At 38.1% G+C, this 25,613-nt stretch overlaps 1 protein-coding gene across 1 annotated transcript; it reads left to right on the forward strand.

Annotated features, from left to right (window-relative positions):
• Positions 1–251: 251 nt before the first annotated feature.
• On the forward strand, positions 252–25,165 carry LOC114046246 (lysosome-associated membrane glycoprotein 1-like). The gene is made up of 9 exons (XM_027866506.1): positions 252–359; positions 8,700–8,818; positions 9,757–9,979; positions 10,082–10,237; positions 19,442–19,647; positions 21,356–21,478; positions 23,282–23,348; positions 23,454–23,624; positions 24,101–25,165. Exons 1-9 carry the CDS (start codon positions 305–307, stop codon positions 24,238–24,240), a joined length of 1,260 nt encoding a protein of 419 aa, XP_027722307.1. The 5' UTR covers positions 252–304; the 3' UTR covers positions 24,241–25,165.
• Positions 25,166–25,613: the final 448 nt, after the last annotated feature.

A 25,613-nucleotide genomic window follows, 5' to 3' on the forward strand; every position in this document is an offset into this window, starting at 1 on the left:
GCGGTTGCCGGAGCAGCAGGGGCTCCTTCTTTCGCCGGCTGGGGAGTCATTTGCCCCGCTCTACCCTTAATCCCCTTTCCCTACCTTCCTTCCTCCCTCGATCCACCACTTCCCTTCCACCCTCCCGCCAGCGCGCCCCTCCTCGGCGGTTAGCAAGTCGGGGTGCCCCTGGCCCCTCGCCGCCGCCGCCGTCACTGCCAACCGTCGCCCAGCTCCTTTCCCGAGCGCGTCTCGCGCCCCCGGCCCGCTCGGCGCGCCCTCTCCGCCGCATCCGTCCATCCGTCCGTCACTCCTTCCTGCACCCATGGCTGGCCCTAGTGGCGCCCGGACGCCCCAGCGGCTGCTCCTGCTGCTTCTCGGTAAGATGGAGGCGGCGGGGAGGGGCCCGGGCCTCGGCGAGAGAGAGGACCGGCGCAGGTCGGGCTGGGGGGTGGGATGCGGAGACGGAGGCCCCTGCGCCGGGCCTGGCTCTCTCTCTCCGGCCCGGCGGGCCGGCGTGGGCCTTGGTTGGCTCTGCCCTGCAGGAGCTGCAGTGGATGAGGACGATGTGGGCCAGAACGAGGTACGGGGTGGGGGGGGCGCCTTGTAGCATAAACGGGTGTTTTATGACCCCGAATCCCCCCAGTAGTAGCGATCAGCACCAGGCCCCGGAGGCCTGAGGAGAGGACACGGACTGGAGCCTCGGATTTGGCCTTTGCTAGCCCCCCAGGGAGAACGTTTTAAGTTGAGATTTAAACTAAAGCGAAACTTTTTTTTTTAAGCCCTTGCCTCGTATTTTATCTGTCGATTGGTCACTGGTTTTGAGATAGTTGTCTTTGCTGGCCTTGTCAGCGGGGCCAAGAGCGAAGGAAAACATGCGGGCCCTGCACTTGCTGCCTGTAAGAAGTTCGGATCTTGCCGGAGAAATCGACCCACCTGGTTGAGACTCCAGTTAATGCCGTGGCTTTCCCCAGGGAGAGGCCAGGAAAGTGATTCCCAGGGCCTCTTGGAGTGCGGCCTTTGATTTCGCAACACCACCCCCACCCCTCCCTTTCTTTGGTTCTTAAAATTAGATTGAAACCAAATTAATGTCGGTTTGGGAATTTTTTGAGATTTCGTGTTCAGCCTTGAAATATAATGGGGTTGCAAAAACCAGGATTGGGAGTTTTTTATAACATGCACGCTGTACGCTTTTGCTTCTCTGCTAGAAGTGGCTCCACATAATGGCCTTGCAGTCATGAGACTCGGGTTTCTGATTTTCTGACACTTCCCACAGCTTGTGGGATTCTTGGGCAAGTCACTTGTCTCTCTGAGCCTGAGTTCCTTGTCTGTAAAACTGGAACAGTACTGTTCACTGCCTTTCTCCTCTCTGGGCTGTGAGAGGAAAGCACTATACAAATAAATGAGTTGTCTTATTGACTTAGATGTTCTACCTCTCAAATGATATGTGCAGCTTCACACCTGAACCTCAAAAAGAGTTTAAGGACTTCTTGGAAAGCACTCACTGAAGAATAGAGAAAGGAAATGGAAAGAATTTGGCACCTATTTTCATAGTCTAAATACATCTATAATACCTATAAAACATACCTTAAGCAAAATATTGAGACCCATTCCCCCCATCACCTGTTTACTTATCTATGTGGTGGTTCCTCCCTTCCCCCCGTTACTTTAAGTTCTCAGCAAATCAGTGTTAGAAATGTGTTTGGTTTTTTGGAAGGTAGAATGTATATAAATGTGTGTGTATATTCACACACGTGAAATATGCCTTAAACTTTACCCTGTTTAATCAGAAATCACCACCGAGCGTACACTAACTTAATTCTGAATCTTCTATAGGTACAGAGATGACCTTGTTCCAGTAGTAAACTTGAAACCTTTGCATGTGACCAGTGAACCTTGCCATTGTGTGTAATTAGTTACAGGTAGAGTTGTTTGAACAAGTCAGCTCTTTTGTCAAGTCACCAATACAGTACCTACTGTGTTTTTATTAGAAATGCATACAAGTGTTATAACTTTCATTCTTCGTGTTGTTTTCAGAACTAACCTGTATAAATATGGGAGGAAAAGCCATTTCTTAGTCATGCACCAGTAGCTTATTTCCTTTGCTGAATTCAGAAGTAAGATCTTGAATTCCTAGAACCCAGGCAGCCTCTTGAAAGTGTTTGGAGGATGAGGCTAGAGTAGAGATCAGCAAGTCCTTCCTTATTTACCCCACCCAAAAAAAATGGAGGATATCGAATTTATTTCCAAATATAGACCATAAGATGCTATATTGATAATATGAGTTGAATTCTTGTTTTCTCAAGATATAATCCATCTCTCAACCATTCACTTCTTTTCTTGTTAAGTGTGTCTCAAAATTACATAATTGCTTGTTTTGTGGAAAGGCTAAGTCTTATTTTCACACCCTGTGTTTAAAATTAATTTAATTTCTAGAAATAAAATTAATTTGATTTAAGTGAAGTGGAGCCTAGCAAAAAGCAAAGCTCCTTTAGACTACATTAAAAGGAAAAAATTATATTCCTTCATTGACTACTGTTATCACTCCTAATCTTATGACAAGTTTTTGAATGGATTAAGAATCAATTGACCCTTCCTTAAATGAAAGAGAAGGCATAATCTACCACAGGTTTACAGTGTCTTCATTGGTTTATTATAGTCTTTCCATTTTTCCTTTCCATTGGGTGCATTGCATTGTGCTAGGTACTTGGTTAAACTTACTATGTATGCATTTATTTTCAGTTGGAAGACTTTAGCCAATTCAAATAATTTTCTTATAAATGATTGGGGTTTTTTTTTCTTCCCTAAGGGAAATCAAATGGGCTGGGCCTTGTTGCCTAGGGAACATTTTTATTTAAATTTAAATCAAGAGGCCTGTATCAGGTTTTTTGATACAAGAAGACTTGTATCAGGTTTTCTGCTAAAAGTACAACTTTAGGATTTGGAGCTTTAGTGCATATGATATTCAGAATTGTGTAGGTGTGGATTTCCATTTTATAACTATGTATACACTATTTAGGAGATATTTTTGTGACATCTACCATTAACAGATTTATTTAAACGTGTTTCCCCTCTGACTTTCTCCCTCAAATACATTCGTAAAGCTAGCTGTCATGTAATTTTGGATATTTTACTTATTTGCAATGTGTGGTTTTGAGAAAGCCACACAAAAATAAAATAGGCAATTTCAGCCAGGTCACCATTAGTGTCTAATTTCTTTTCCTGTTGATTCATAGACTGGGAAAGAGATTAGTTTTCCTGCCTTTAACTTCTAAACAATTTCTTAGTTTATCATAAAGGATAAACTTAACAGGAAAAGGAGTGAGTGGTTGAGAGATGGATTATATCTTGAGGAGAAAAGGTCTAGCAACCCGTGGAAAAAAATATTAACAAGCTCACAAGAAAACCCTAAGGCAAACTGGATAGATGTTCCTAGGAGGATTCCTGAAGAGACAGGAAAGACCTGTTGGGAAGAAATACCTATCTACACCAAAATTATGGATTTATTATGGTTCGGAGGAGGAAAGTAGTAACCTTTCTAAATCTAATAAAACTGTTAGATTTTGTTAGAAGAGTATTACCACTTAAGCATTTTTATTTTGGTAGTTAAGTGATTTCTTAAAAAGTGCCTTAGCAAACTTTCTTAATATATTGGAATATATTACTGAAACTGTGGGAAACTGATTTGTAAATAGTCCACTGACTTAAGGATAAATACTTGTACAAAGTATTTTCGATATTGGCAAGAATTGTGACCTACTTGTAAATTTATTCTTTTTTTTTTTCTTTTTTCTTTTTTCTTTGTTTAGGCAATTGGGGTTAAGTGACTTGCCCAGGGTCACACAGCTAGTACGTGTCAAGTGTTTGGTCTGAGGCTGGATTTGAATTCAGGTCCTCCTGACTTCTGGGCTGGTGCTCTATCCACTTTGTAAATTTATTCTTTAGAAAATTACATGAACATGGTTAATAGTTAAATGTGATAACCTCTCTTCCATGCTGACTATTTTAAATCAAAACTGTGTAGTTAAATGTGTATGTATAAGCATTCTAATAATATTTTGGTATCCCAGGGACTGGGAATTGAAAGCTGCAAGGGGATGTAATGGAGCTAATCTAATCCCCACCTCTCATTTTACATATGAGGAAATAGATTTGTACAAGTTAAGTAATTTATTAAGGTCATACCACAATATAGCTTTTAGAACCTTGACCCCAAACCCAAAACTTCTGCTTTTTTATTGATTTTTATGCAACTTTTCCCATCACTCCTGGTTTCAAGCATTCTAACTGTGATTGTATTCCAAGCAAGAAGTTCTTGGTTCTGATCAAATTATAGGAAGAACAACCTATCCTCGTTTAGATAAACAGGATTAAGTATAATTATACAATGGGACTTTTTGCGATCACAGACAAGATAGGAAATCCTTCTATTTTGGGCTGTTCCAGAATGAACTTTGTAGGGTTCCTTTAAGTCAGTTTTGTATTAATTGATGAAAAATAGAATAAGTAATTCATTGGTTATTTCATCTTGGGACTTAAATTTAGTATTTGGGACTTCTGGAAGGAAAATTGACATAGTATGGTTTATCTTGAATTTATATAGAGGTATCCAGTTTTAAGAGAACAAAAATTCAGGACCCACCCAAATAATATGTAAGCTTCTTGAGGGCAGGGAACGTTTTGGTTTTGTCTTTATGTCTGCCCCTAGTATGACAGCATATAGTAGGTACTCTTAATTGATTTGATTACTTTTTGCTTATAGAGGTTCCCTCAGGCCACTGTCACTCAAAGCTTGTTTTTGATTTCGCACAATTTTGGTAAGATTGGTTATAATAGTTCTAGGGAGATGGGGAAGGAACTAAGCATTTATATGGTACTTTGTGCCAAGTGCTTTTACAAGTATTATCTCATTTGATCCTCACAACAAACCTAGGAGGTAGGCGGTGTTATTATCCCCATTTTACAATTTAGGAAACTGAGGTAAACAGGTAAAGTGACTTACATTTTAGACTGAATTTGAATTCACCACTCCCACAGAACCTTAGAGATAATCTTTTTTCCCACCTCATACCTAATTTGAGCTATGGTTCTAGAAAATCAGGTATGCAAGGAAGCTGACATTAGTGCTTAAGCTTAGTGTTCTGGGATTATTTAGTGTAGGGACAAACAACCCCTCCACACCTTTGATCACTATTTAAGCACCACTATTATAGCAGCACTGTTATTATAGCATGTATACTGTAGCACAAGGACCTCCTCATTCATTATGAGACAGAGAAGTTCAGTGTCATATCCACAAGCCAAGGAAGCATGGAATGCAGAATATATTTAAGTTCCAGCTCTACTCCTCGTTTTAAAGACTGAAATTTGACTACTTTGGCTGATTAAAAGTCAGGGTGGCTGTCTAGGTAATTCTCATGTATTTAGACTTTTGGCCATAGGCCATTGCATTTATTAAGCACCTCCTGTGTGTCTCTCTCTTAGTTGCTGGTGATAAAAAAGACAAGAGTGAAAAAGTTACCAGTATCAAAGACCTTAGAATTCTCTGAGGGTAACAACATGAATCAATGAGTGAGTGAATGAATGAATGAATTTATTAAGTGCTTGCTAAACAGTTGGGATACAAAGAGAAAAGCAGAAACAGTTTATGTTTTCAAGGAAGGGAAGTTAGGGAGTGAGCAGGAAACATTTCATTTAGATGGTGACTTTCTAGCTGAATCTTAAAGGAAACTAGGGGATTCAAAGAGGTGAGAATGAAGAGGGAGTACATTTCTGGTGTGTGGGACAATCGGCTAAGAGAACTTAAGAGAGGAGAGGGCCTAGGACAGAGGCATGATTTGGACGATGCTCCAGCAAAGGAGACCAAAGGAGTGGTTAGAAAGCTAGGAGTAGGACCAAGAGAGCAGTGTCATGAAAATCCCTGGAAAGGAGAGGGACGTGTAGGTGGGTAAAGTTTTCAGTGTCAAATGCTACAGAGAAGTCAATAAGGATGCGGGTTGAGAGAAGGCCATTAGATTTGTCAGTTAAGATCGTTAATGCCTGGAGGGGGCAGATTGAGATGATGCTGATGAGGTCAGAAGACTGGAAGCATGAGAAATGCTCAAGAATGAAATTCTGAAGACCCAAAAGGAGAAAAAATCCAATGAGGAAGAAAAATGGGATTTTTTTTTGAAAGTACTGATTTGGATGCACAAGAAACTCACCAGCCAACTTAAATTAAAAAAAAAAAGTACACAGGATAGAAGGAGAGCAGGTTAACAGAAGATGAGTATAAGAGAGTTACATAGATCCATAAAATAGTGTAAAGAATGTTAAGCCTCAAAATAAGCTGAGGCTTTTTAAGTTATATTAAGGGGGGGGTAAAAAGGATGATCAAAGAAAGGAGATAGGACCTTTTGCTTGATGTGGATGGGATGATAAACTGACAACAGAGAGAAAGCAAACTGGTTCTTGTTTCTGTTCCTTCTTCGAAAGAGAATCAGTTTTACCCTGGAAATGACAACAAAAAGATGAGGAGGTAGTAACATATGACTTAGTTATTCTTGGTGAATTATTATTTTGATACCTATCTGAGCATTGCCTATAGATAAACTACATTCTTGGGTTTTGAAAGAACTGGCAGATGTGATTGTGCAACACTCAGTGATATTTGAATGATTGTGTGGAAAAATAGGGGCCACCATGAGATTGGAGAAAAGCAAGTTTTGTTTCTCTTTTCAAAAAAGGGAAGAATATAGAGTCTACAAAACTGTAGACCAATGAACTTGACTTAAATTCCTTGGAAAATCATTAAAAAGGTGGTTGGTGAATACCAGAAAGGGAAGTAGTGAATATAAAAAGTGAGCATGGCTTTCTCAAGAACAAGTCACTCTTGCCAAATTGACCTCATTTTCTTTTTTTTTTTTAAGGACAGAATTACTAGTAGATGTGGGGAATACTGTGGATGTGGTTTATATGTGGATTTTTGTTGTTCAGTGTCAATTGTATCATGACTCTTTGTGACCCCATTTGGGATTTACTGGAGTGGTTTGCCATTTCCTTCTCCAGTTCATTTGACAGATGAGGAAACTGAGGCAAACAGGGTAAAGTGACTTGCCCAGGGCCACACAGCTAGTAAGTAACTAGGGGCAGATTTGAACTCAAGGGGATGTCTTCCTGACTCCAAGCCTGACACTCTATCCACTGTACCACCTAACTCCTCTATATGGATTTTAGTAAAACTTTTTTTAAAGAATGTTTTTATTTTCTTTTTCTCAATTACATGTAAAAACAATTTTTAACATTCATTTTTATAATTTTTGAGTTCCAAATTCCCTCCCTCCCTTCCCTGCTCTTAATAAGGCAGGCACTTTGATATAGGTTATATATATGAAGTCATGCAAAGCATATTTCCTTATTAGTCATGTTGCAAAAGAGAACACAGACTAGAAAAAAGGGGAAAAAACAAGAAAAATAAAGTGAAAAATACTTCATTTCTTTCTCTGGAAGTGGATAGCATTTTTCATCATAACTCTTTCAAAATTGTGTTGAATCATAGTATTGCTGAGAAGTAGTAAGTCATTCATAGTTGATCATCATACAATATTGCTGTTGATTTTAATAAAACTTTTGATAAAAATATTTCTCACCATTCATGTGGGTTACATGATCATATATAGAATCAGAACTAATTGGCATTCTAGACTTAGAATAATGGTTAACTGTTCAGTGTCATGGCAAGGAGGTATCCAGTGGAGGATCCCAAGGATCTGAAAGTGGAAAGATAGTGCAGTTTAACAGTTTTATTAATGATTGGGATAAAGGCAGTGATATTATGCTCACCAAATTTTCTGAAGACATAAAAGGTAGAGGGAATGGCTAACATACTACATGACAGAATGGGGATCCAAAAGAGTCTTGACAGGCTAGAATGTAGGTCTGAATCTAATAGATAGGTAACTATAAAAAACCAAGCCCCCAAATAAAAGATGGGAGAGGCAGGGGTTAGCAGCAATTGTGAAAAGCATCTGAGGATTTTAGTGAACTGCAATCTGTTTATGAGCCAGGGGTGTGATATAGCAACCAAAAACAGTGAATGCAATCTTGGGCTGCAGTAAGAGGGGGCATCCCTTCCAAGAATAGGGAGGTGATATTTTCATCCTACTCCCGCCCTTTTCAGACCTCATCTAGAGTACTGTGTTCAGTTCTGGACACCGTGGTTTAAAAAGGACATTTATAAGTTAAGAGTGTCCAAAGGGAAGGAGGTTAGGATGGTGAAGGGTCTGAGGACATGATATGAGGATCATTTGAAGGGATTGGGCCTGTATTTGAGAAAACACAGAAGAGACATGATCACTGTGTTCAGTATTTGAAGGGCTGTCAAGTGAGGGAAGGATTAAACCTATTTGAGAAGAATAGGTTGAAAAGAGGTAAATTTAAGCTTAACATCAGGAAAAACTTAACAGTTAGAGCTGTCAAAGGGGAGTGGGCTGCCTTGAGAGGTACTGGCTTTTCTCCACCCCCAAAAAAGCAGAAATTCAAGTTTCTTTGAGTATAGAGGATATTCCTTCAGGTATGCATTAGATTGGTAGGTGACTGCTGAGGTTTCTTCCAGCTCTCAATTTCTGTAATTCATGATTGGGGGGGGCGACGACGGACGGACCACCCCTCAGTTTGAAATGACCTGTTTTCCAAAAGATAATTTTATTTGAATTCTTGATTTTCCCCCCTATTGTCAACAGGACTCATACATGTTGCATCTTCAATATTTGTGGTGAAAAATGAAACTGAAACTTCGTGCATAATGGCTAACTTCTCAGCTGCTTTTTTTGTGAACTACAGCAGTGAGAGTGGTATTGTGGTAAGTAATGGCTTGATTTGAACAAACATTGAATTTCATCTTATTTTTTTTGACCTTCACCCAGAGCCATGGTTTACTTTCAACTCTTTCTTAACCAGCTCTTAGGTTGACACTATTGTCATTCTTACTCTTAAAGCAATTTTTAACCTATTGTTGGAAGGGTAAAGAGGCTTAGGGTTTTTTTGACTAAAGTGTACCCAAATGACAAGCTTTAAAAAAAAAAAAGCCTGCCTTCGGGAAGAGTTTAATTGGGATCTGTCTCTCTATTGGAAGTGGTTCTTCTTTAAGCTGATGCTTTGCATGAATGTCTGCTCTGCACTTTCCGGGTAGTCTTATTTCAGTGAAAAAATAGGTTGTAAAAATAAATGGGCAGCTTATGTATTACATTTTAAGTCAGACATTTTTCTCACTGTAAGTATCGGTAATTGAAAGCAGATACAGAATGTTATTGTCAGGTAATATTGGGTTTTTGTTTTTGTTTTTTTCATTTTTTTACTTAAATACAGTGGAATGCCATTCCTTTGAACATATCAAGGTGTTTCATTATAATACAGTATTATTATTGTAACATATAATAGGCTAACCATTTTATATCATGTTTTTGCTGCTATATTTCATTTGGACTCTTTTTGACTTAGGGTCTTTGTGAGAGAGGTAAAGTGGCCAATAAAAAGCTACCCTTAGAAATCAGAGAATCCTTGGGTCATCTCCCACCTCTGGGTCATACCTGTTGTGTATAGTCAAATCACTTAGCCTCTGAAAGGCATCTTACCTAAGAATATGTGTTGTGGGACAAGTGCTGATCTGTATTGGTATAGAGGGAGTTCGCTTATGAGTGAGTTCCCTTATGAGTGAGTGAGCTCTCCCCAACAAATCACAGGTACGTATCCACTTAATAAACTTTATTCTAACAAGGTTTCAATGTAATTGTCTTGTAGAATACAACTTTTGAACTTCCACAAAATGCAGTGGTATTGAATAGCAGCAGTTGTGGTAAAGAGAATGCTTCTAATCCCATCCTAGTGATTGGTTTTGGAAAAGGACATACTTTGACTATGAATTTCACAAGGACTCCAAAGAGTTACCAAGTTCAACTATTACGTTTCACTTTTAACTTGTCGGATGAAGCTTTCTTCCATAATGCAAGTAAAAGTTCCGAAGGTAAAGAAAAATGTATTTGATCAGTTTATGGAGAAAATTTAGGGAGGGAACTTTTGTGAAATTATGCAATATTTGTGTTTTTTTGTTTTTGTTATTTTACAGAAGTGAGTGTGGAATCCAAAACTGATATTCAGGCAGACATAGATAAAAAATACAGATGTGTCAGCAGTAACCAAATAACTATGAATAATGTAACAGTTACCCTCAGTGATGTCACCATTCAGGCATACCTTTCAAATAACAGCTTCAGCAAGGAAGGTAAGTACTTTTAATTACTCTGTTATTTTGGCTTGTTTGCAGTGACTAAACATTACTATGTTCCTGTCACACTATGTCTGGGTAAAATAATTTGTGGATAAGCATTCATATTGGCAGACAGTAAGTTGGTAAACTGTACTGTTTAAGTAGAGCCAGACCAGCTCAGCTTTCAGCTAAATTGGCCTTTCAGATTAGGGTTGATGAGTACTGATGAAAAGGGTAAAGTACTGGGAACTTGTACCATCTTATTAGCTTCTCTCTGGGCCATTCTAAGTTTGTTTCTTGGTTAACATTTTGTACCTCTTGTTCCAAGCTGTTAATTTTCTTTACATTTTTTTTCATAGCTCTTAGATTTCTAGTTTTTCCCTTTAGCACTCTCATTTGATTTTTTTAAAAAATCATTTTTAATACTTTTTAACTATTGCTTCATCTCTTTCAGGAACTGTAGTTGAACTTGTTTCCCAAGCTGTGTTTTCCTTTGAGGTTTTGCTTGTAGATTCCCTTCTTTGGGGTTTGTGTCTTCAGCTTCCCTGTCAATATAGTAGTTTTTAATTGTGGGGTTCTTTTTTTGTTTGCTCATTCCCCCATCCTACTTCCTCATTTCAGACTTTATATCAGGGCTGAATTGTATGCACTTCTGGAGGGAAGCTGTGGTCCTATTGCTGCTTTCTTGGGATATTGAGTGTTGTATTATTCCAAGACCTCAGGGATATCTCAGATTGGGAATCTGCAAGCTTTTAGTTCTCCCAAAGTGGTTTAATCCAGGACAAAGTCTGAACATTGCAAATTCCTGACTTACGGTTAGTTGTGAGCAGTAGTCGTGTGAGCTTGCCCCATTTGGAGTTTCAGTAGACTCCTGCTGGATTCAGTAAATAGCTGGCTGTTCTGATGGTTCAGAGTGACAGAATTGCAGGTTCTCTTTTGGTTTAGGATTCCTGCCCTGGTTATGCCAGTGCAGGCTTCAGACTGGGCTGGAATCTGAAACTGATACCTCATTTTGCTCCTGGGGTTAGAACCACACAACTGCTGCTTGCTTCTGAACTAACTGCTTTCTCAGAACACAGCCTAGACCTAGGGCATGAAACTATTCCTCAACCTGGAATGCCACCCCTAAACATGAGTTCCTTCCTCATTCTGCTCTGCATCTATGACCCAGAACTGGGTATTGTGCAGAAGAAGTGCCAGTTGGCACTGTTCCTGTACCCTGCATGAGTTTATTCCCCTCTCTTCTGGATTCGAGACCTCTTCTTACCTGGTACACAGCCTTCCTGCTAGATCCCATCCCCAGTGTCTACAGATGGCTCTGATGTCCAAAGTTCACTTGTGCCAGAAAAAGGGCTCACTGTAATTTTTTTTCTTGGATTTCCCAATTAGAATGAAATCTAGTTCATTTTCTAGATCTGTTTGGAGGAGGCAGGGAAGTAGACCTTGTCCATGCTTCTTCCCCACTGCTCCTCAGTCCTGGTTCCCATTACCTTATGAGAGCAAGCTAAATGCCCTAACCCTGTCTCATGTATAGAGGAGAGACCACCTCATCTTCATGAGTAGGTCTAGAAAATAATTTGGAAGTTTGCTACCTTTTATAGAATTTTAGACTTAGAGAGTTGCTTACAAGAAAACTGAGGCTTAGAAAGATTTTTGGTTTGTCCATGGTCATATAGCTTTGGTTAGTGGCAGAAGTGGAGTGGAGTTACGTTTACTGACTCCCTTCTAGTCCATTGCCTTCAGCTTTCACAAACAGTGGTGCAGTCATAGCTGGCAGTTCTTATAGTATCACAGGATATACTGTTTGTTTGGGTGAGGTGATTTAATTCTCATTGAGTGCAGCAACATTTTCTTTTATCTCCTTATTTCTATGGGATACCAACTTCTCACGAGCCATTGTTATGTCATTTTCAGTCTAAAATGTATTTTCCTTGGCAGCAAAATCAGGCCAAATAAGAAATTAACAGCTTTGCCTTGTCTCTTGAGTTGTTTACCCTGGTGATCTTATCTTTTCTCTGGTCCTTCCTTTTTTCCCATAAGATGGAGAAACTTTGATCATTGTTTACATTGTTCTGCTTCTATGTACTTTGCTCTCCATCACTTCACAGGTTTTATGGTGCAATAATATCCCATTACATTCATCTGTCACAATGGATAGTACCAATTAATGGGCGTTCCATTTCCACTTCTTGGCCACTGTAAAAAATACTGCTATTGGGGGCAGCTGGATGGAGCAGTGGATAGAGCACTGGCCCTGAAGTCAGGAAGACCTGAGTTGAAATGTGACCTCAGACCAAACACTTGACACTTATTAGCTATGTGACCCTGGGCAAATCACTTAACCCCAATTGCCTTAAAAAAAAGTACTGCTATTAATATTTTTATATATAGACAATTTTTCTCTTTGGAGTATATGCATAGTGGTGCAGGCAATGGGTCAAAGGGAATATTCAGTTCAGTGGAAATATTCTCCAGAACAGTTGGACTGGTCAATAGATAACTCCCTCAATAATCCATTAATGTGCCTATCTTTCCTATCTTACTACAGTCTTTCCAGCATTTACCATTTTTGTCCTGATACTATTCATACAAAATTGTGCCATGTTTTTCTATTCTTACTGTTACCTTCCTTTGCTTCCATCTTTTGGATATTGATCTCAACCTAATTTCTACCAGCCTACTTTGTAGTTTTCACATCAATTCCTTGTCTTTCCTAAGTAATATATATTTTGGGGTTTATCAAATACTGCGTTACTGAGTTCAAATTAATTCTGATTCTTCTGTGTTTAGTCTTGTTTTATTGACCTATTTTTTTCCTTTTTTTTTTTTTTAACCAGTATTGAATGGTTCTGGTGATTATTGCTTTATAGTGTAGCTTGCATTCTGGAAATACTATTTCAATACCCTTCATTCCTATCTTTTCCCAGCATTTCCCTTGATATTTTGCATCTTTTATTTCTCCAAATGCATTTTATTATTTCACCTAACTCTGTAAAATAGCCCTTTTAGCTTATGTAACAGTTGATTTCTTAGTAAATTTAAAAGCAAAAGTCAGCCCCCAATCTATTAGGGTTCAAAAACTTCATTTTTATAAATTAACTTTTGGATATATTTCCCCATAGACAACAGTTTTGGTAAAGTAATTACTTTTTTGATAAGATTGCCTCATTTTGCAGGAATGTCACAGGCACCAAATATTAATTTATGGGCTGGGTGATAGTGTAGTGTAGTTGTATTCACAACTGATTGACAATTCAAATAAGTGGATTAATAGAGCAGAGTCAACCTGGAGAGAGGTCTCTAGTATTTTGCAGCAGTGATCTAGGTTTTATTTAATACTTTTGTTGATTTGGATGAAGTGACAAAAGCCATACTTTTCAGATTTTTTGGATTGCAAAAGCCGCAATCAAGATAACTAAATTCTGTCATCCGATGAATTAGTTACCTGCCTCATAAGATTTCTGTGTGGAAGGTACAATCTAACTGTAAGTTATTAATCAAGATTCACAAAAATCTTAGTGGGCTAGAATTAACAAATTGAAATATAATAAGTGTAAATGTAAAGTCTTATTCTTGTCTTCAAAAACAGTGGTAAAAGAACAGGCCTCATGGGGGAAAGACCTAGGATTTTTAGTAAATGTGAGTGCATGACTGCCAAGAAACCATTGTAAGATCAAGCTTCGTTCATAAATATACGATGTCCAGAATAAGTGAGGGTAGTCATTTCATTGTATTCTGTGTTGGTCGGACCCACGTCTGGAATATTGTGGTCGGTTCTGTGAATACATTTTAAAATGGTTATTGATAAACTACAGTGTACCCAGAGAAGGGCTCCTAAAATAAGGGGTCTGGAAACTTTGGCAGGGAACAAGATTCATTGCTGTTTTTGATAGAATGACTAGGTTACAAAAAAAACCATTCTTAGCCTTAACCGTAATTTTAACCAGAATTTGGGATCCTGGGAACAAAAGGTCACGAGACATAAATAAGACTTCTCTTTTGAGGGGGATGAAAATTATACACAGACACTTGGAAATAGGTAAACTTGGTTCCTTCTCCTCAGAACCTCGGTCTTATGGTTCATAGAACTAGAAGGGAACTTAGGATTATCTAGTAATAAAAAGGCATTTTACCTGTGAAGAAGCTAAGGCCCAGAAAGGAAGTGATCTCTATAAAATTAAACAGCTAGTAAGTGACAGAACTAAAATTCAAACCTGTGTTCTTCTAAGCCCTTCTCTACAACTTTCATTTTAGGCTCCTCCTGTCCCTTTCCTAACTCCCAGAAAGCTTCATGCTGCAAAATTAACCTGTCTCCTTTCCTACCTTTCCATTCTGAATTCAGTTAAACAGCTTGTGGATGACAAAAGCTGGCATCCAGATAACTACATTCTGTCATCTGATGGATTACTATGGTTGCTGTAAGGAAAAATTGATCTAAAAAGGAAAGCAACATAAGCCAAATCTCAGTAATACTAATACCATATAGCCTCCTTAGTCTTATAGAAGTATATGCATTTTTAAAGAGTTAATATTTGTTTTAACCCAAGGTTCAGTTGAAGAAGCAAAATATTTTTAATAAGAAGACTATGTCCCTGTCATTCCCTCCTTGCTTAGTGTTGTGTTCTATGAGTCAGTACTCCCAAACCATTCCTACTTTTTCTCTATTTCTTTATCTTATACTTTTGAATCTACAGATTCCCTGTTGCCTTGAGGCTACCACAGCAGGGAGAGAAAGGTCAGAGGATCCTAGAGGTTTGGAAGGGACCTTAGAGGTCATCTTGTCCTCTGTACCTTCGTTATACAGGTGGGCCTGTCTGCCTTGTCTCTCTTCACTCAAGTTGTCCACTCATCTACCAGAGAGCATTTCCTGGTGTTGAGGTCTGACCATGTTCTCCTTCTTTGGACCCAGCCTTTCCATGCCACCTCCAGTCCCCTCAGTAAATTCTTTTAGCTCCCTATTACCTCTAAGATCGAATATAAACTCCTCTGTTTGATATTTAAAGCCCTTTACAACCTGGCCACAGCGTGCCTTGCCGGTCTTTATGGTTGCCTTCACAGAATCTAGAATCCAGCTATACTGGTCAACTTGTTTCCAGACAACACTCCATCTCTTTCCTTCCATACATTTGCACTTGCTGTCCCCATACCTGGAATTTCTCTTTTCTCACTTGCTTTTCAGATTCAGCTCAAGCTCCACCTTCACCAGGACACATTTCCCTGTAGTCACCCTTCATGTCCCTTCCCTCTGAGACTCCCTCCCATTTTCACTGTATATATCTTGGACATACCTATTGATTTTCACTTTGTGTTTCCCATTAGAATGTGAGTTCCTTAAGAGCAGGGACTGTGTTTTTCTTTTTCTTTGTATTCCAGGGCTCAGCATAGTGTACATAGTTCATAGAAGGTGTTTTAAATAAATGCTTATTGATTGATGAAGAAGCTGAGTCCCAAGAGGTGTGAAATGACTTTCCCAGGCACACAGTGGCAGAACCATGATATTTCAGCCTTTTAACTTCAGATCCAGGGTGCTTTGTACTTCATTGTGCATCATCTTAATTACCATTTGTATTTATACCACATTGGGGCGCCTAAGTATTAGGAGCTCGAATGTAGTGGTTCCTTTCTCACTGATAATAAATATAGTCATAGAAATGTTGAAAACTGTATTCCATTTACATTTATTATCCAGCCAGTTTTATCTGTGGATGTCTTAGCATTGTATGAATGTTCTTAGCATTGTGTGTTTTTCCCTCACCCACCATTTTATACAGTAGTACTGCCTGTAGTCTTTTACCACTCTTCTGTAGTAGTTTACAGTCATTACAGTTATTAGTGTGGCCCTTTGCTGCCACATTTCTCTTTAGGAAGGAGAGCAGATGTTAGCTTGCTTAGGTTGTTTCTGATCACTTGTTTTTGTTTGTTTGTTTTTGCAAGGCAGTGGGGTTAAGTAACTTGCCCAGGGTCACATAGCTAGTGAGGGCTATGTGTCTGAGGCTGGATTTGAACTCAGATCCTCCTGACTTCAGGGCCGATACTCTGTCTACTGTGCCATTTAGCTGCCTCTCTGATCACTTTTAGCCTCTTTGTTCGGTGGCTATTTTCCATTGCTTAAAGTTGCAGGAAGCAGGGGAGATCCTAGTCCAGAGGTGGGGAACCTTCGGCTTTGAAACCACATGTGGCCTTGAGGCTCCGGGTTCACCACCCCTGTCCTAGTCATTATATTGTTGTCTTTTTTCTATTTTCCAGTTTTCACTTTTCACAAGTCAGACTGAAGTTGTTAAACGTTGCTTAGTATCTCTCCCTCATCCTTTGATAAGTAACTGGAAAACGTTCTTTTTTTGTTTTGTTTTGTTTTGTTTTTAGTGAGACAGTGAGGTTAAGTGACTTGCCCAGAGTCACACAGCTATTAAGTGTTATGTGTCTGAGGCTGGATTTGAACTCAGGTCCTCCTGAATCCAGGGCCGGTGCTCTAGCCACTGTGCCACCTAGCTGCCCCCTATGACACATTGACATGAAGCTTCTGAGTGCTTTTTACATTTTTGGCCCTTGAAGTAAAACTTCAAATCTGAACCATAATTTCTGACATTTACTGACATCTCCATACACATTCATTCCACCATCTCCTCTTCTCCAATATGTGTTGATGAATAAATTTGTATTTCTTCATCTTTTGTTCATGTTTTTAAAAGGGCACAGCAAAAAATGAGATGACCAAGTGTCCCATGAAACCGATTCAGACTACTTCTTTTTCTTCCCTGGCAAAGAGAGCCCATGAAGCTGTACCTCCATTTAGTGGCAACTTTTTTTTTTTCTAGTTTCATTTATCACAAAAATACCAATCTTGAAGTTATTTAGCTCTTCTAATAGTATGTCAGTTCAGTGATCACTGGACATAGATCTCACATCCAGAATAACTACATGAATAGTTATAAAGACTCGAGTTCCAAAATTTTCTTTCCATCTTTCCCTTTTTTCTACCACTCCATTTAATATTTCTTTGGAAAGGGAACCACGAGACTAAGGTGCCTTTTTTGTTCTAGAGAAAGTTAGGATCTCTGCCTTTGCAGTGCTTTAACAAGCACAAACCTCTAATTTCATTACCAGACCCAACAGTATCAGTACATGTAGGGCACCACCTTACACATACAAATTCAGAATTCAGGTTGTCTTGAGTGTATTTAACACTAAAATTAGCTGAGAAAGACACATTCCCTGAAATTACATGGTGATAGTATGCATACAACTCCAGAGGTTGTTATAAGTTTTTTTTTTTTTTTTAAAGAGGCTTAAGATTCATTAAAAATATGAAAGGCTGAAAAAACTATGGGACAGTTAATTAAAGCATGGGACATTAATTAAAGTAATTAGTGATAAAAATTTCAATTGCAAATTGTCTTTGTAAGCAGATTTTGCTCTGGTTTAGGCAGCCACAGACCTAATGAAGAATGTTGACCCCAAAATCAGGAAGACCTAAGTTCAAAACTAAATTCGGAGAGTTACTAGCTGAGTGACTCCGGACAAGACACTTAATCTCAGTCTACTTCAGTTTCCTGAACTGTAAAATGGGGATTAATTAATAGCATTTATCTCTCAGGGTAGTTGTATCAAAAGAGATAATGTTTGTAAAATGTTTCGCACAGTGCCTGTGGTAGGGACTTAATAAATACTTGTTTCCCTTCCTTCTTAGTAGCTATAGTCCTCACTAAACTTCTGTTTTCTACTTAGGCTTTTATTTCTATTGTACTGCCATTGGATGTATTTTACTTGTGTTTTCTAAAGTTTTATTTGTAGAATAAACTCTTTCATGGACCTTGTCAAAAAAAAATTAGGTTTCAAAATCAGTACTTCAGAAGCATGTTTCTTCTCTGAGTCTTCTGGAATTGTAATTGGCCATTATGTTCATAAGTTCCTAAGTCTTTGAAAGTTATTTGTCTTTACAATGTTACTGTTGCTGTATAAGTTGCTTTCCCAATTCTGCTCATTTTGCATCAATTGACACAAATCTTGGCCATGTTTCTCTGAAACCATCCCCTTCATCATTTCTTATAGTACAATAAATAGCCTTCTGTCATATACATATACCAACCGTGATTTGTTTAGTTATTCCCCAATTAACAGGCACCCCCTCAGTTTCTAATTCTTTGCCACTGCAAAAAGAGCTGCTGTATTTTTGTACATATGGATCCTTTTCTTTCTTCGATTTCTTTTGGAGTGTTGACCTACTAGTGGTATGGCTGTGTGAAAGGGTATGCACAGTTCAGTAGCTTGTATCTTCCCAAAGCCTTTCAATATGGACTTTTTATTATTAATCAGATGATTAATTTCTAGGTGTGAGATGAAACAGAGAGAGTTACTGATTAGCTTCCTCCTACTTAGGATGGACTAGATTCTATGGGCTAGATACTCACTGCCTAATTGACAAAAAATGTTGGTAGGATAAAGCAAAAAAAATATTTGGGTAGTAGATGCTATTTGCAACTGAATAACAGCTTGACAGTTTGAAGCAGTAATACATTGGTGTTTTCTTTGGATAATCCTCACATTTTATTAACTAAATTATAAAAAAGAAACATTATGATCATATGAAGTTAATAGTACCTTGTGAGTTGAATGTATTTTATTTTAGACAATTTAAAATACTTAAAATAGTAGTATTATTCTGTTCAAAAAACATCTATCATTCTGGTTCTTCTTCAGCTAAGGTTTTAATTATCTTTGGGGTTTTGGGGTCAAGTTACTACCCTAATTTAACAGACAAAGCCACCTTTGTGAACTATTCAAATATTCGGGGACAGCTGTTACCATTATTAATGGCATGTTGGTTAAGCAGAAAAACAGACATTTTCTCCAGATTTAGATGAGTTTTTATTCATAGGAGAGTGCAGTTCTACTAAAATAGATTAAGAGGATATGGGTAAACTATAGCAAAAGCAACTTGTATTAAAAAAATTCTCTGACAGGTGGTATTTAATATTTAACATTGACTAACAAAGAAGGCTGTGGAATTTCCTTCTCAAGAGCTCTTTAAAATTCTACTGATGGCTTTAGATATGTTATTTCCTTCATCTCTCATGATTTCTTCCAGTCCTGTGAATCTAAACAGATCAAAGTTTAGCCCTATTTAAAGACACTAGATTTTATGGGAGTTAATGGTTATAAGAAATAGGAACTTTCCATTCCTTCCATCATCCACATTCAAACCTCTCCTTGTTCCACCAGAAACTCGTTGCAGTCAGGACAAACCTTCCCCAGCCCCAGTGCCTACTACACACCCAACAACTGCACCTATACCAGCACCTACCACACCTCCTACACCAGAAACTCCAGCTGTTTCCAAGTATAATGTGAGCGGCCCAAATGGAACCTGTCTGCTTGCCAGCATGGGCTTACAACTGAACATCACCTATGAGAAAAAAGACAATACGGTATGTTTTTTTCATTGCATATGACATCTTTAGTGAGATATTTTTGTTTTTTGTTGTTGTTTTTTTTTTATTTGTTTTTGTGAGACAGCTGTGGTTAAATGACTTGCCCAGGGTCACACAGCTAGTAATGTCAAGTGTTTGAGGCCCTATTTGAATTCAGGTCCTTCTGACTCCAGGGCCAGTACTCTATCCACAGTGCCACCCAGCTGGCATGTGATAATTTTTCTACATATAGAAATTTAGGTTTTATATAATTGATACTAGTAATTCTTTTCCAAGTTTTAAGTCTAGTATAAGCTTTGTCTTCTTAAAAATCTTACATTTATTGATCTTTTTTATGTCACCTTCATTTCCAAATATACACAAAAGAAGCAATCGCTTTTAACAAAGATTTAAAAGGAGATAAAGCATTTCAAACCAACCAACATATGTAACAGTATGTGCATTGTTCTACACTAATAGTCTCCTCCTCCGCTGACCCTGCCTCCCTACCTATGTAAAGAAGCAGAGGGAGGTATTTTCTGGATTCAAGCTTTGTCTTAATACAGTTATCAATACTGTACTAAGTGAATACTTTAGGTGAAAAATTGAGTTTTTCTCAGACTCTGGTTACCTAGGACTCATTAATGACTCATCTTTTTGCTTCCCTAGTCAAGTAAATTGTGTGTGTCTAACTTTTTTTATTCTGGGTTATAATGGTCTAGAGCAGGGGTGTGGGAACCTGTGGCCTGGAGGCCACATGTGGCCCTCTAGATTCTCAGGTGCGCCCTTTGACTGACTCCAAACTTCACAGAGCAAATTCCCTTGATTAAAGGATCAGCTCTAGACTCCAGAGCTGACCAAAGTTTTGGAGATGTGGGCTATGGACATTTTTTTGTTAGACCTCTGGATGCTTCATTCTTTTATACTAGTAAGCAACATTTTTGGAATAACCAACAACAGCAGAGGATAATTCTTTTGAGATAACCCAGAGATCTGCACATTCATATACTTTTAACATTTTTAATGTGTTCATTTTCTAATATGTTCTTCCTGCTGGTCTTTAAAAAGATATAACAGCATAGGATTGTTTCTAAAGAATGAATGAAAAAGTATCACGATATAGGAGAAACAGTAAAAAATGAGGAAGAAGGAAATTAATTGAGAGCACACAATCTGGCAGGAGCAAGGAATGGGAGAAGTAGTTGAAGTTTCTGCTATTAATGTACATGTTATATTAATATATTGCTATATTATACATATTATGATGTACATATATGGTTGATATTTGTTAAATTATTACTGCCACAGTGAGGCCAGCATACAGGAGCACTTAAACAACACTTGAGAAACACAGCCAAAATGGAAAACCTCAATGTGTGATCAGTTATTTGATCCTTTAGCTAGTTTTGTTATCCACGTCGATATAGATCAGAGTATAAACAATGGTTTTCAGAGCTGTCCACCATTCAATCAAATTAAGTAATGCCTGTGAAGAGATTTTTTTAATAACTTCATGCTGTTTCTGTCTCTGTGTAGTGTTAGGGATTTGCTCAGAGACTTCTCATTAATTTTAAAAATAATTTCTATGGCACTGTCTACATTTGTCATAATAGAGCAAGGAAGAAGAAAAAATAGTTTATTTGGAAACAGTTTGAGAACAAACCGTAATGTAATTTTTTTCTACAAATGATCCATGGAATAATAGCTAACTTTTTTTTCCCATTAGAGTGTTAGAAGAATATTTAATATCAACCCAAATAAGACTGCTGTAAATGGAAGCTGTAGCCCGAAAGTGGCAGTCTTGGAGCTGTACACTGAAAATTCCACTCTTGTTTTCCGTTTTGGAATGGTAATAATTTTCACTTGGAAGAGGGGCGGATGGAGGAGGACTTTGAAGGGGATACTATACTTGCTTCAGTTTAGCCAATCTTTAGGTGTTTTAAGTCTTAGCAAAAAGCAAGAATCATTTTGATAGGTGACTGCATATCGAGGTCCTCAGATGACTCAGGGTGAAAACAGAAGAGCTGACAGGTTTGGCCTTGGCTTCAAAAGGTGTATTTTAGGAGGAGCAAGTCAATCTTTCAGTATAGTCATGTTGGAATTAATTGAGGACCTTGGCCCCGGAAATTCATGGATCTGTTGCTGTAAGGCAGTAGTGTCAAACTTAGAAACGGGGGACTGTATACTCTAGATTTAGTTTTTCTTAGACACTGGCAGAATAACAAAATAATTTAAAATTCTTGAGAATCTTATCCTAGAGCAGCAATTCTCAAAGTATGGTCCAGTGTGGGAAGTCTTCAATGTCAAAATTCTTTATAATGATACAAAAGATGTTTTCATTTCTAACATGATAAATATTGATAGATATAATTGACATGAACACAAGCTCTTTGGGGTCCTCAATTACTTTAGGAGAATGCAAAGGAGTCCTGAGAACAAAGGGTTTGATAGCAACTGGCATGAGAGTCATCCCTTTTTTTAATCACACGGCCACCATTCTATTTCAGGCCTTATCACCTCTCACCTTTTCATTTGTACTTCTGCTTTTCTCTGCAATCTCATTGTCCACACTTTTACTTTAAGAAACTTTTGTTGTTCCCTTTTGTCTCTAGGGTAAAACACAAACCCCTCCGTTTGGCCTTTTAAAAGGCCTTTCAGAACCTGTCTTATCCTTGGAGCCTGATTTTGCATTATTCCTTTAATATTCTCTGTGTTCAACTGAACTGACCCACTTGCTGTTCTCTGTACACAATTCTGTGCCTTGGCATACACTATCTCTTCTGCCTGGAATGATGTCCTTCTTTAGTCCCTGCCTCCCCTCAGCTTGAGTATGGCTCTTTTCAAAGCAGCTCAAATGCCCCTTCTTACACAAGGCCTTTTCTGATGCCCCCAATTGTCCCCACCCCCTCCAAACTACTTCCATATTTTCTTTGTATATATTATATCTATAACTACACAGGAATTCTTCTTCCTCCCCCAGTAGAATGCAAGCTCCTTGAGGGAAAGGGATTGTTTTCTTTTTATCTTCCTACTGAGCATCTGGCATGGTACCCAACACATTGTAGGTTCTTAAAAAATCCTTGTTGAATTGAGTTGATAATATGGAGTATTTTTTTTAATAGATTTAGGAATCATTTAGAAATGAGGAAGGGTAGGAATAGGTATTATAGTATGAGGCCTCAGAAAAAGAAAGACTAGGTTGAAATCCCACTTCTCTCATATACTGGCTTAGTAACATTGAACCGGTCACTTACTTTCCCTGTACCTTAGGCAAATTTAAAACTACACATTCCAGAGAGTGTTTGTTGGGGTGGGAGGTTGTTATCACAAATGCCAATGAAATCACAGGTCTTTTAAAAAAAATGGAAAAAATAATGGAATGAGTCTTTCATTCCCTATTCATGTTTCTTTTCTGTTTGAACCATCATCCAAGAAAAGTACCATTAGACCATGTTGCTTTAGCAAAATATAAGTTACTACTTAATTCTTCTGATTCTGTGAAGAGCTTGCTGAGGGAATTTATCTCCCTCATAATAGTTGCTGTGACTTCTCTAAACACGTGTAGGTTTATTCTGGTTCCAAACTCAGGGTTCTATTTGACCAGTCTTATTATCAAATATGTATAACATTTAATGTCTTTTTTTTTTTTAAGAATGCAACTACCAGCAAGTTTTTCCTGCAAGGGATCCTCTTAAATACAACTTTGCCTGATGCTAAACGTAAGAGTTTTACTCTTATTTTCATTTGATCGTGAGTAACTTACGCTTTTCTTAGTATTCTGCAGAATTATATTTGACTTTTTAAAAACTTTATGTATTATATAGAACCCACTTTTGAAGCTTTCAATGATTCATTGAAGGAGCTACAAGCCACTGTAGGGAATTCTTACAAGTGTAATGCAGAAGAAAATGTTCAAGTCACAGACTCATTTTCAGTCAACATATTCAGAGTTTGGGTCCAGGCTTTCAAAGTTGAAGGTGACAAATTTGGATCAGGTAAGTAAAACCTATTTAAAATATTTGCAGGTCTTCAGTAGTCTCCTCGAAAGCTTTAAAGTAATCTTACCAGGATGGGATCCTATGGATTAGTAAGATCATAGATTCCTGTTTTTAATCTCTTCTATAATGCTACCTTTCTTTTTCAAATCTAGACTCTATGGGGTGGAGAATTACTCTTTCTGTGATAAATAGCATAATTTAAGAGTTCTTTGTAACTCTTAAGTTATACTAAATGTTTAGGAACAGTGTAATTACTTTAAGGATTATGGCTCTTTAGTGATGGAAGGAATGGATTTGCTCTGCTTTGTATTTGCTGGGTTTGTATAGTCTGCTGTCCTCTTCAAGCTAGCTCCCCCCGCAATTGATATTTATATAAGTCAGGAATGAGGCTACAAAGTCTCTTTTAAAGAAGGGCTTAATTTTGGAGAAAAAAAATTCTCATTTAACCATTTGATGCCTCCTTTTCATTTTAGTGGAGGAATGTCTTCTGGATGAAAACAACATGCTGATCCCCATAGCTGTTGGTGGCGCGCTTGCTGGACTGGTCCTCATTGTCTTGATTGCTTATCTCATTGGAAGAAAGAGAAGTCATGCTGGATATCAGACAATTTAATGATTGCACTTATTTATCCACCACTATAGATCAACAGTAGTTGCAAGAAGCCTATGGTTCATTTCCCTGAGCTTAAATTGGTATTGAAAGGGAGTCACACTTTCTTGTAAACTACTGTCCCCTTCCTCCCCTCCCCCCCATCAAAGTCTGCTTTATCAAATGTGAAGTCCATCTTGCAACATTTACTATGCACAAAAGAGTATCTTCTGAAATGATGGTGTTAATTTTGCTAACTTGGTTAAATATTTTGCTAACTGGTTAAAGATTAATATTTACCAAAGTAGACATGTAAGCTAAGGTTAAGAGTGCTTTTCTAAATTGGCATTGACTTCATTATCATTTAACTTTTTAAGACTGGTGTTCATTTATTTCATTCTTTACTTCAGATTTAAGCCTCATAAAGGGAAAACTTCAGTCTTACTACTTATAGCTGCCCTGTGATGTAAGTTAGCAAATTGTTATGCTGATACACTTAAGAAATTCAAATAACAACTGAGAAATCAAAAACTAAACATTTTAAAGTACTACAGAAGGCAGGGCTCTGAAACTCTTTAAATTAAGCTTTAAAAACCAGAAAATGCCTGGCATGTGCAGAGGGTGAGCAATGCAATATTCAGACCTTATAATAGGAATTCAATTGGACAAAATATTTCTTTGGTATTTTTAATGCTCTGCCACTTAAAGAGATGGTACTTTTTTAAAATAAAATGGGTGTTATTTTTATTTACATTTTTTGTAAAGTGAATTTCACTCTTCTGTTTGAAGTTCCAGGGTGATCCTATTTCTGCACATGTGTACAATATAGATTTCACTCTGCTGATTTATCTGCTTAAAGCTTGGTTGGGGTTGTACACTTTAAGGATCAGTTCATATGTATGCATTGCCTGTAACAATGCTAATAAAAAATTCTTTTTCTTTGTTTGTCTGGACCTAGTACTCTTATCACCTGACATTTAGGTGTGTCAGTGGGATCATGTGTTTTACCCTATGTTGTATGTTTTTTTAGGTAAGGCTAATTAATTGGTACAATGTTTGGGGGGTGAGCCTCTTTGAAATTTAAGTGGATTATGGCTGAGATTGCACGCTCTGGGGGAGAAGGGGAACCTTCGGCCTCGAGGTTCCTGCTAGGTCCTCAGGTGCAGCCCTTTGAGTGAATCCAAACGTGATAGAACAAATCCCTGTAATAAAAAGATTGGTTCTGTAAAACTTGGACTCAGTCGAAAGGCTGCACCCAAAGACCTAGAAGGCCACATATGGCCTCATGGTCCCAGGTTTCCCATCCCTACTCTGGGGTAGATGTGTACTGGGTAGGGTGGAGGGGTGGGGGTGGGGGTGGGGGTGGCAACAGGAGCCAATTTCTTTTTTTTTTCTTT

The sequence above is a fragment of the Vombatus ursinus genome, unplaced genomic scaffold, assembly GCF_900497805.2.
Source record: "Vombatus ursinus unplaced genomic scaffold, bare-nosed wombat genome assembly UNPS02014781.1, whole genome shotgun sequence".
NCBI lineage: Eukaryota > Metazoa > Chordata > Mammalia > Diprotodontia > Vombatidae > Vombatus > Vombatus ursinus.

Coding starts and splice junctions, on each gene's coding strand:
- LOC114046246 (XM_027866506.1), top strand. CDS start 305: ATGGCTGGCCCTAGTGGCGCCCGGACGCCCCAGCGGCTGCTCCTGCTG. Junction 19,648..21,355: donor ATGAGAAAAAAGACAATACG/GTATGTTTTTTT, acceptor TTTTCCCATTAG/AGTGTTAGAAGAATATTTAA. Junction 23,349..23,453: donor AACTTTGCCTGATGCTAAAC/GTAAGAGTTTTA, acceptor TGTATTATATAG/AACCCACTTTTGAAGCTTTC.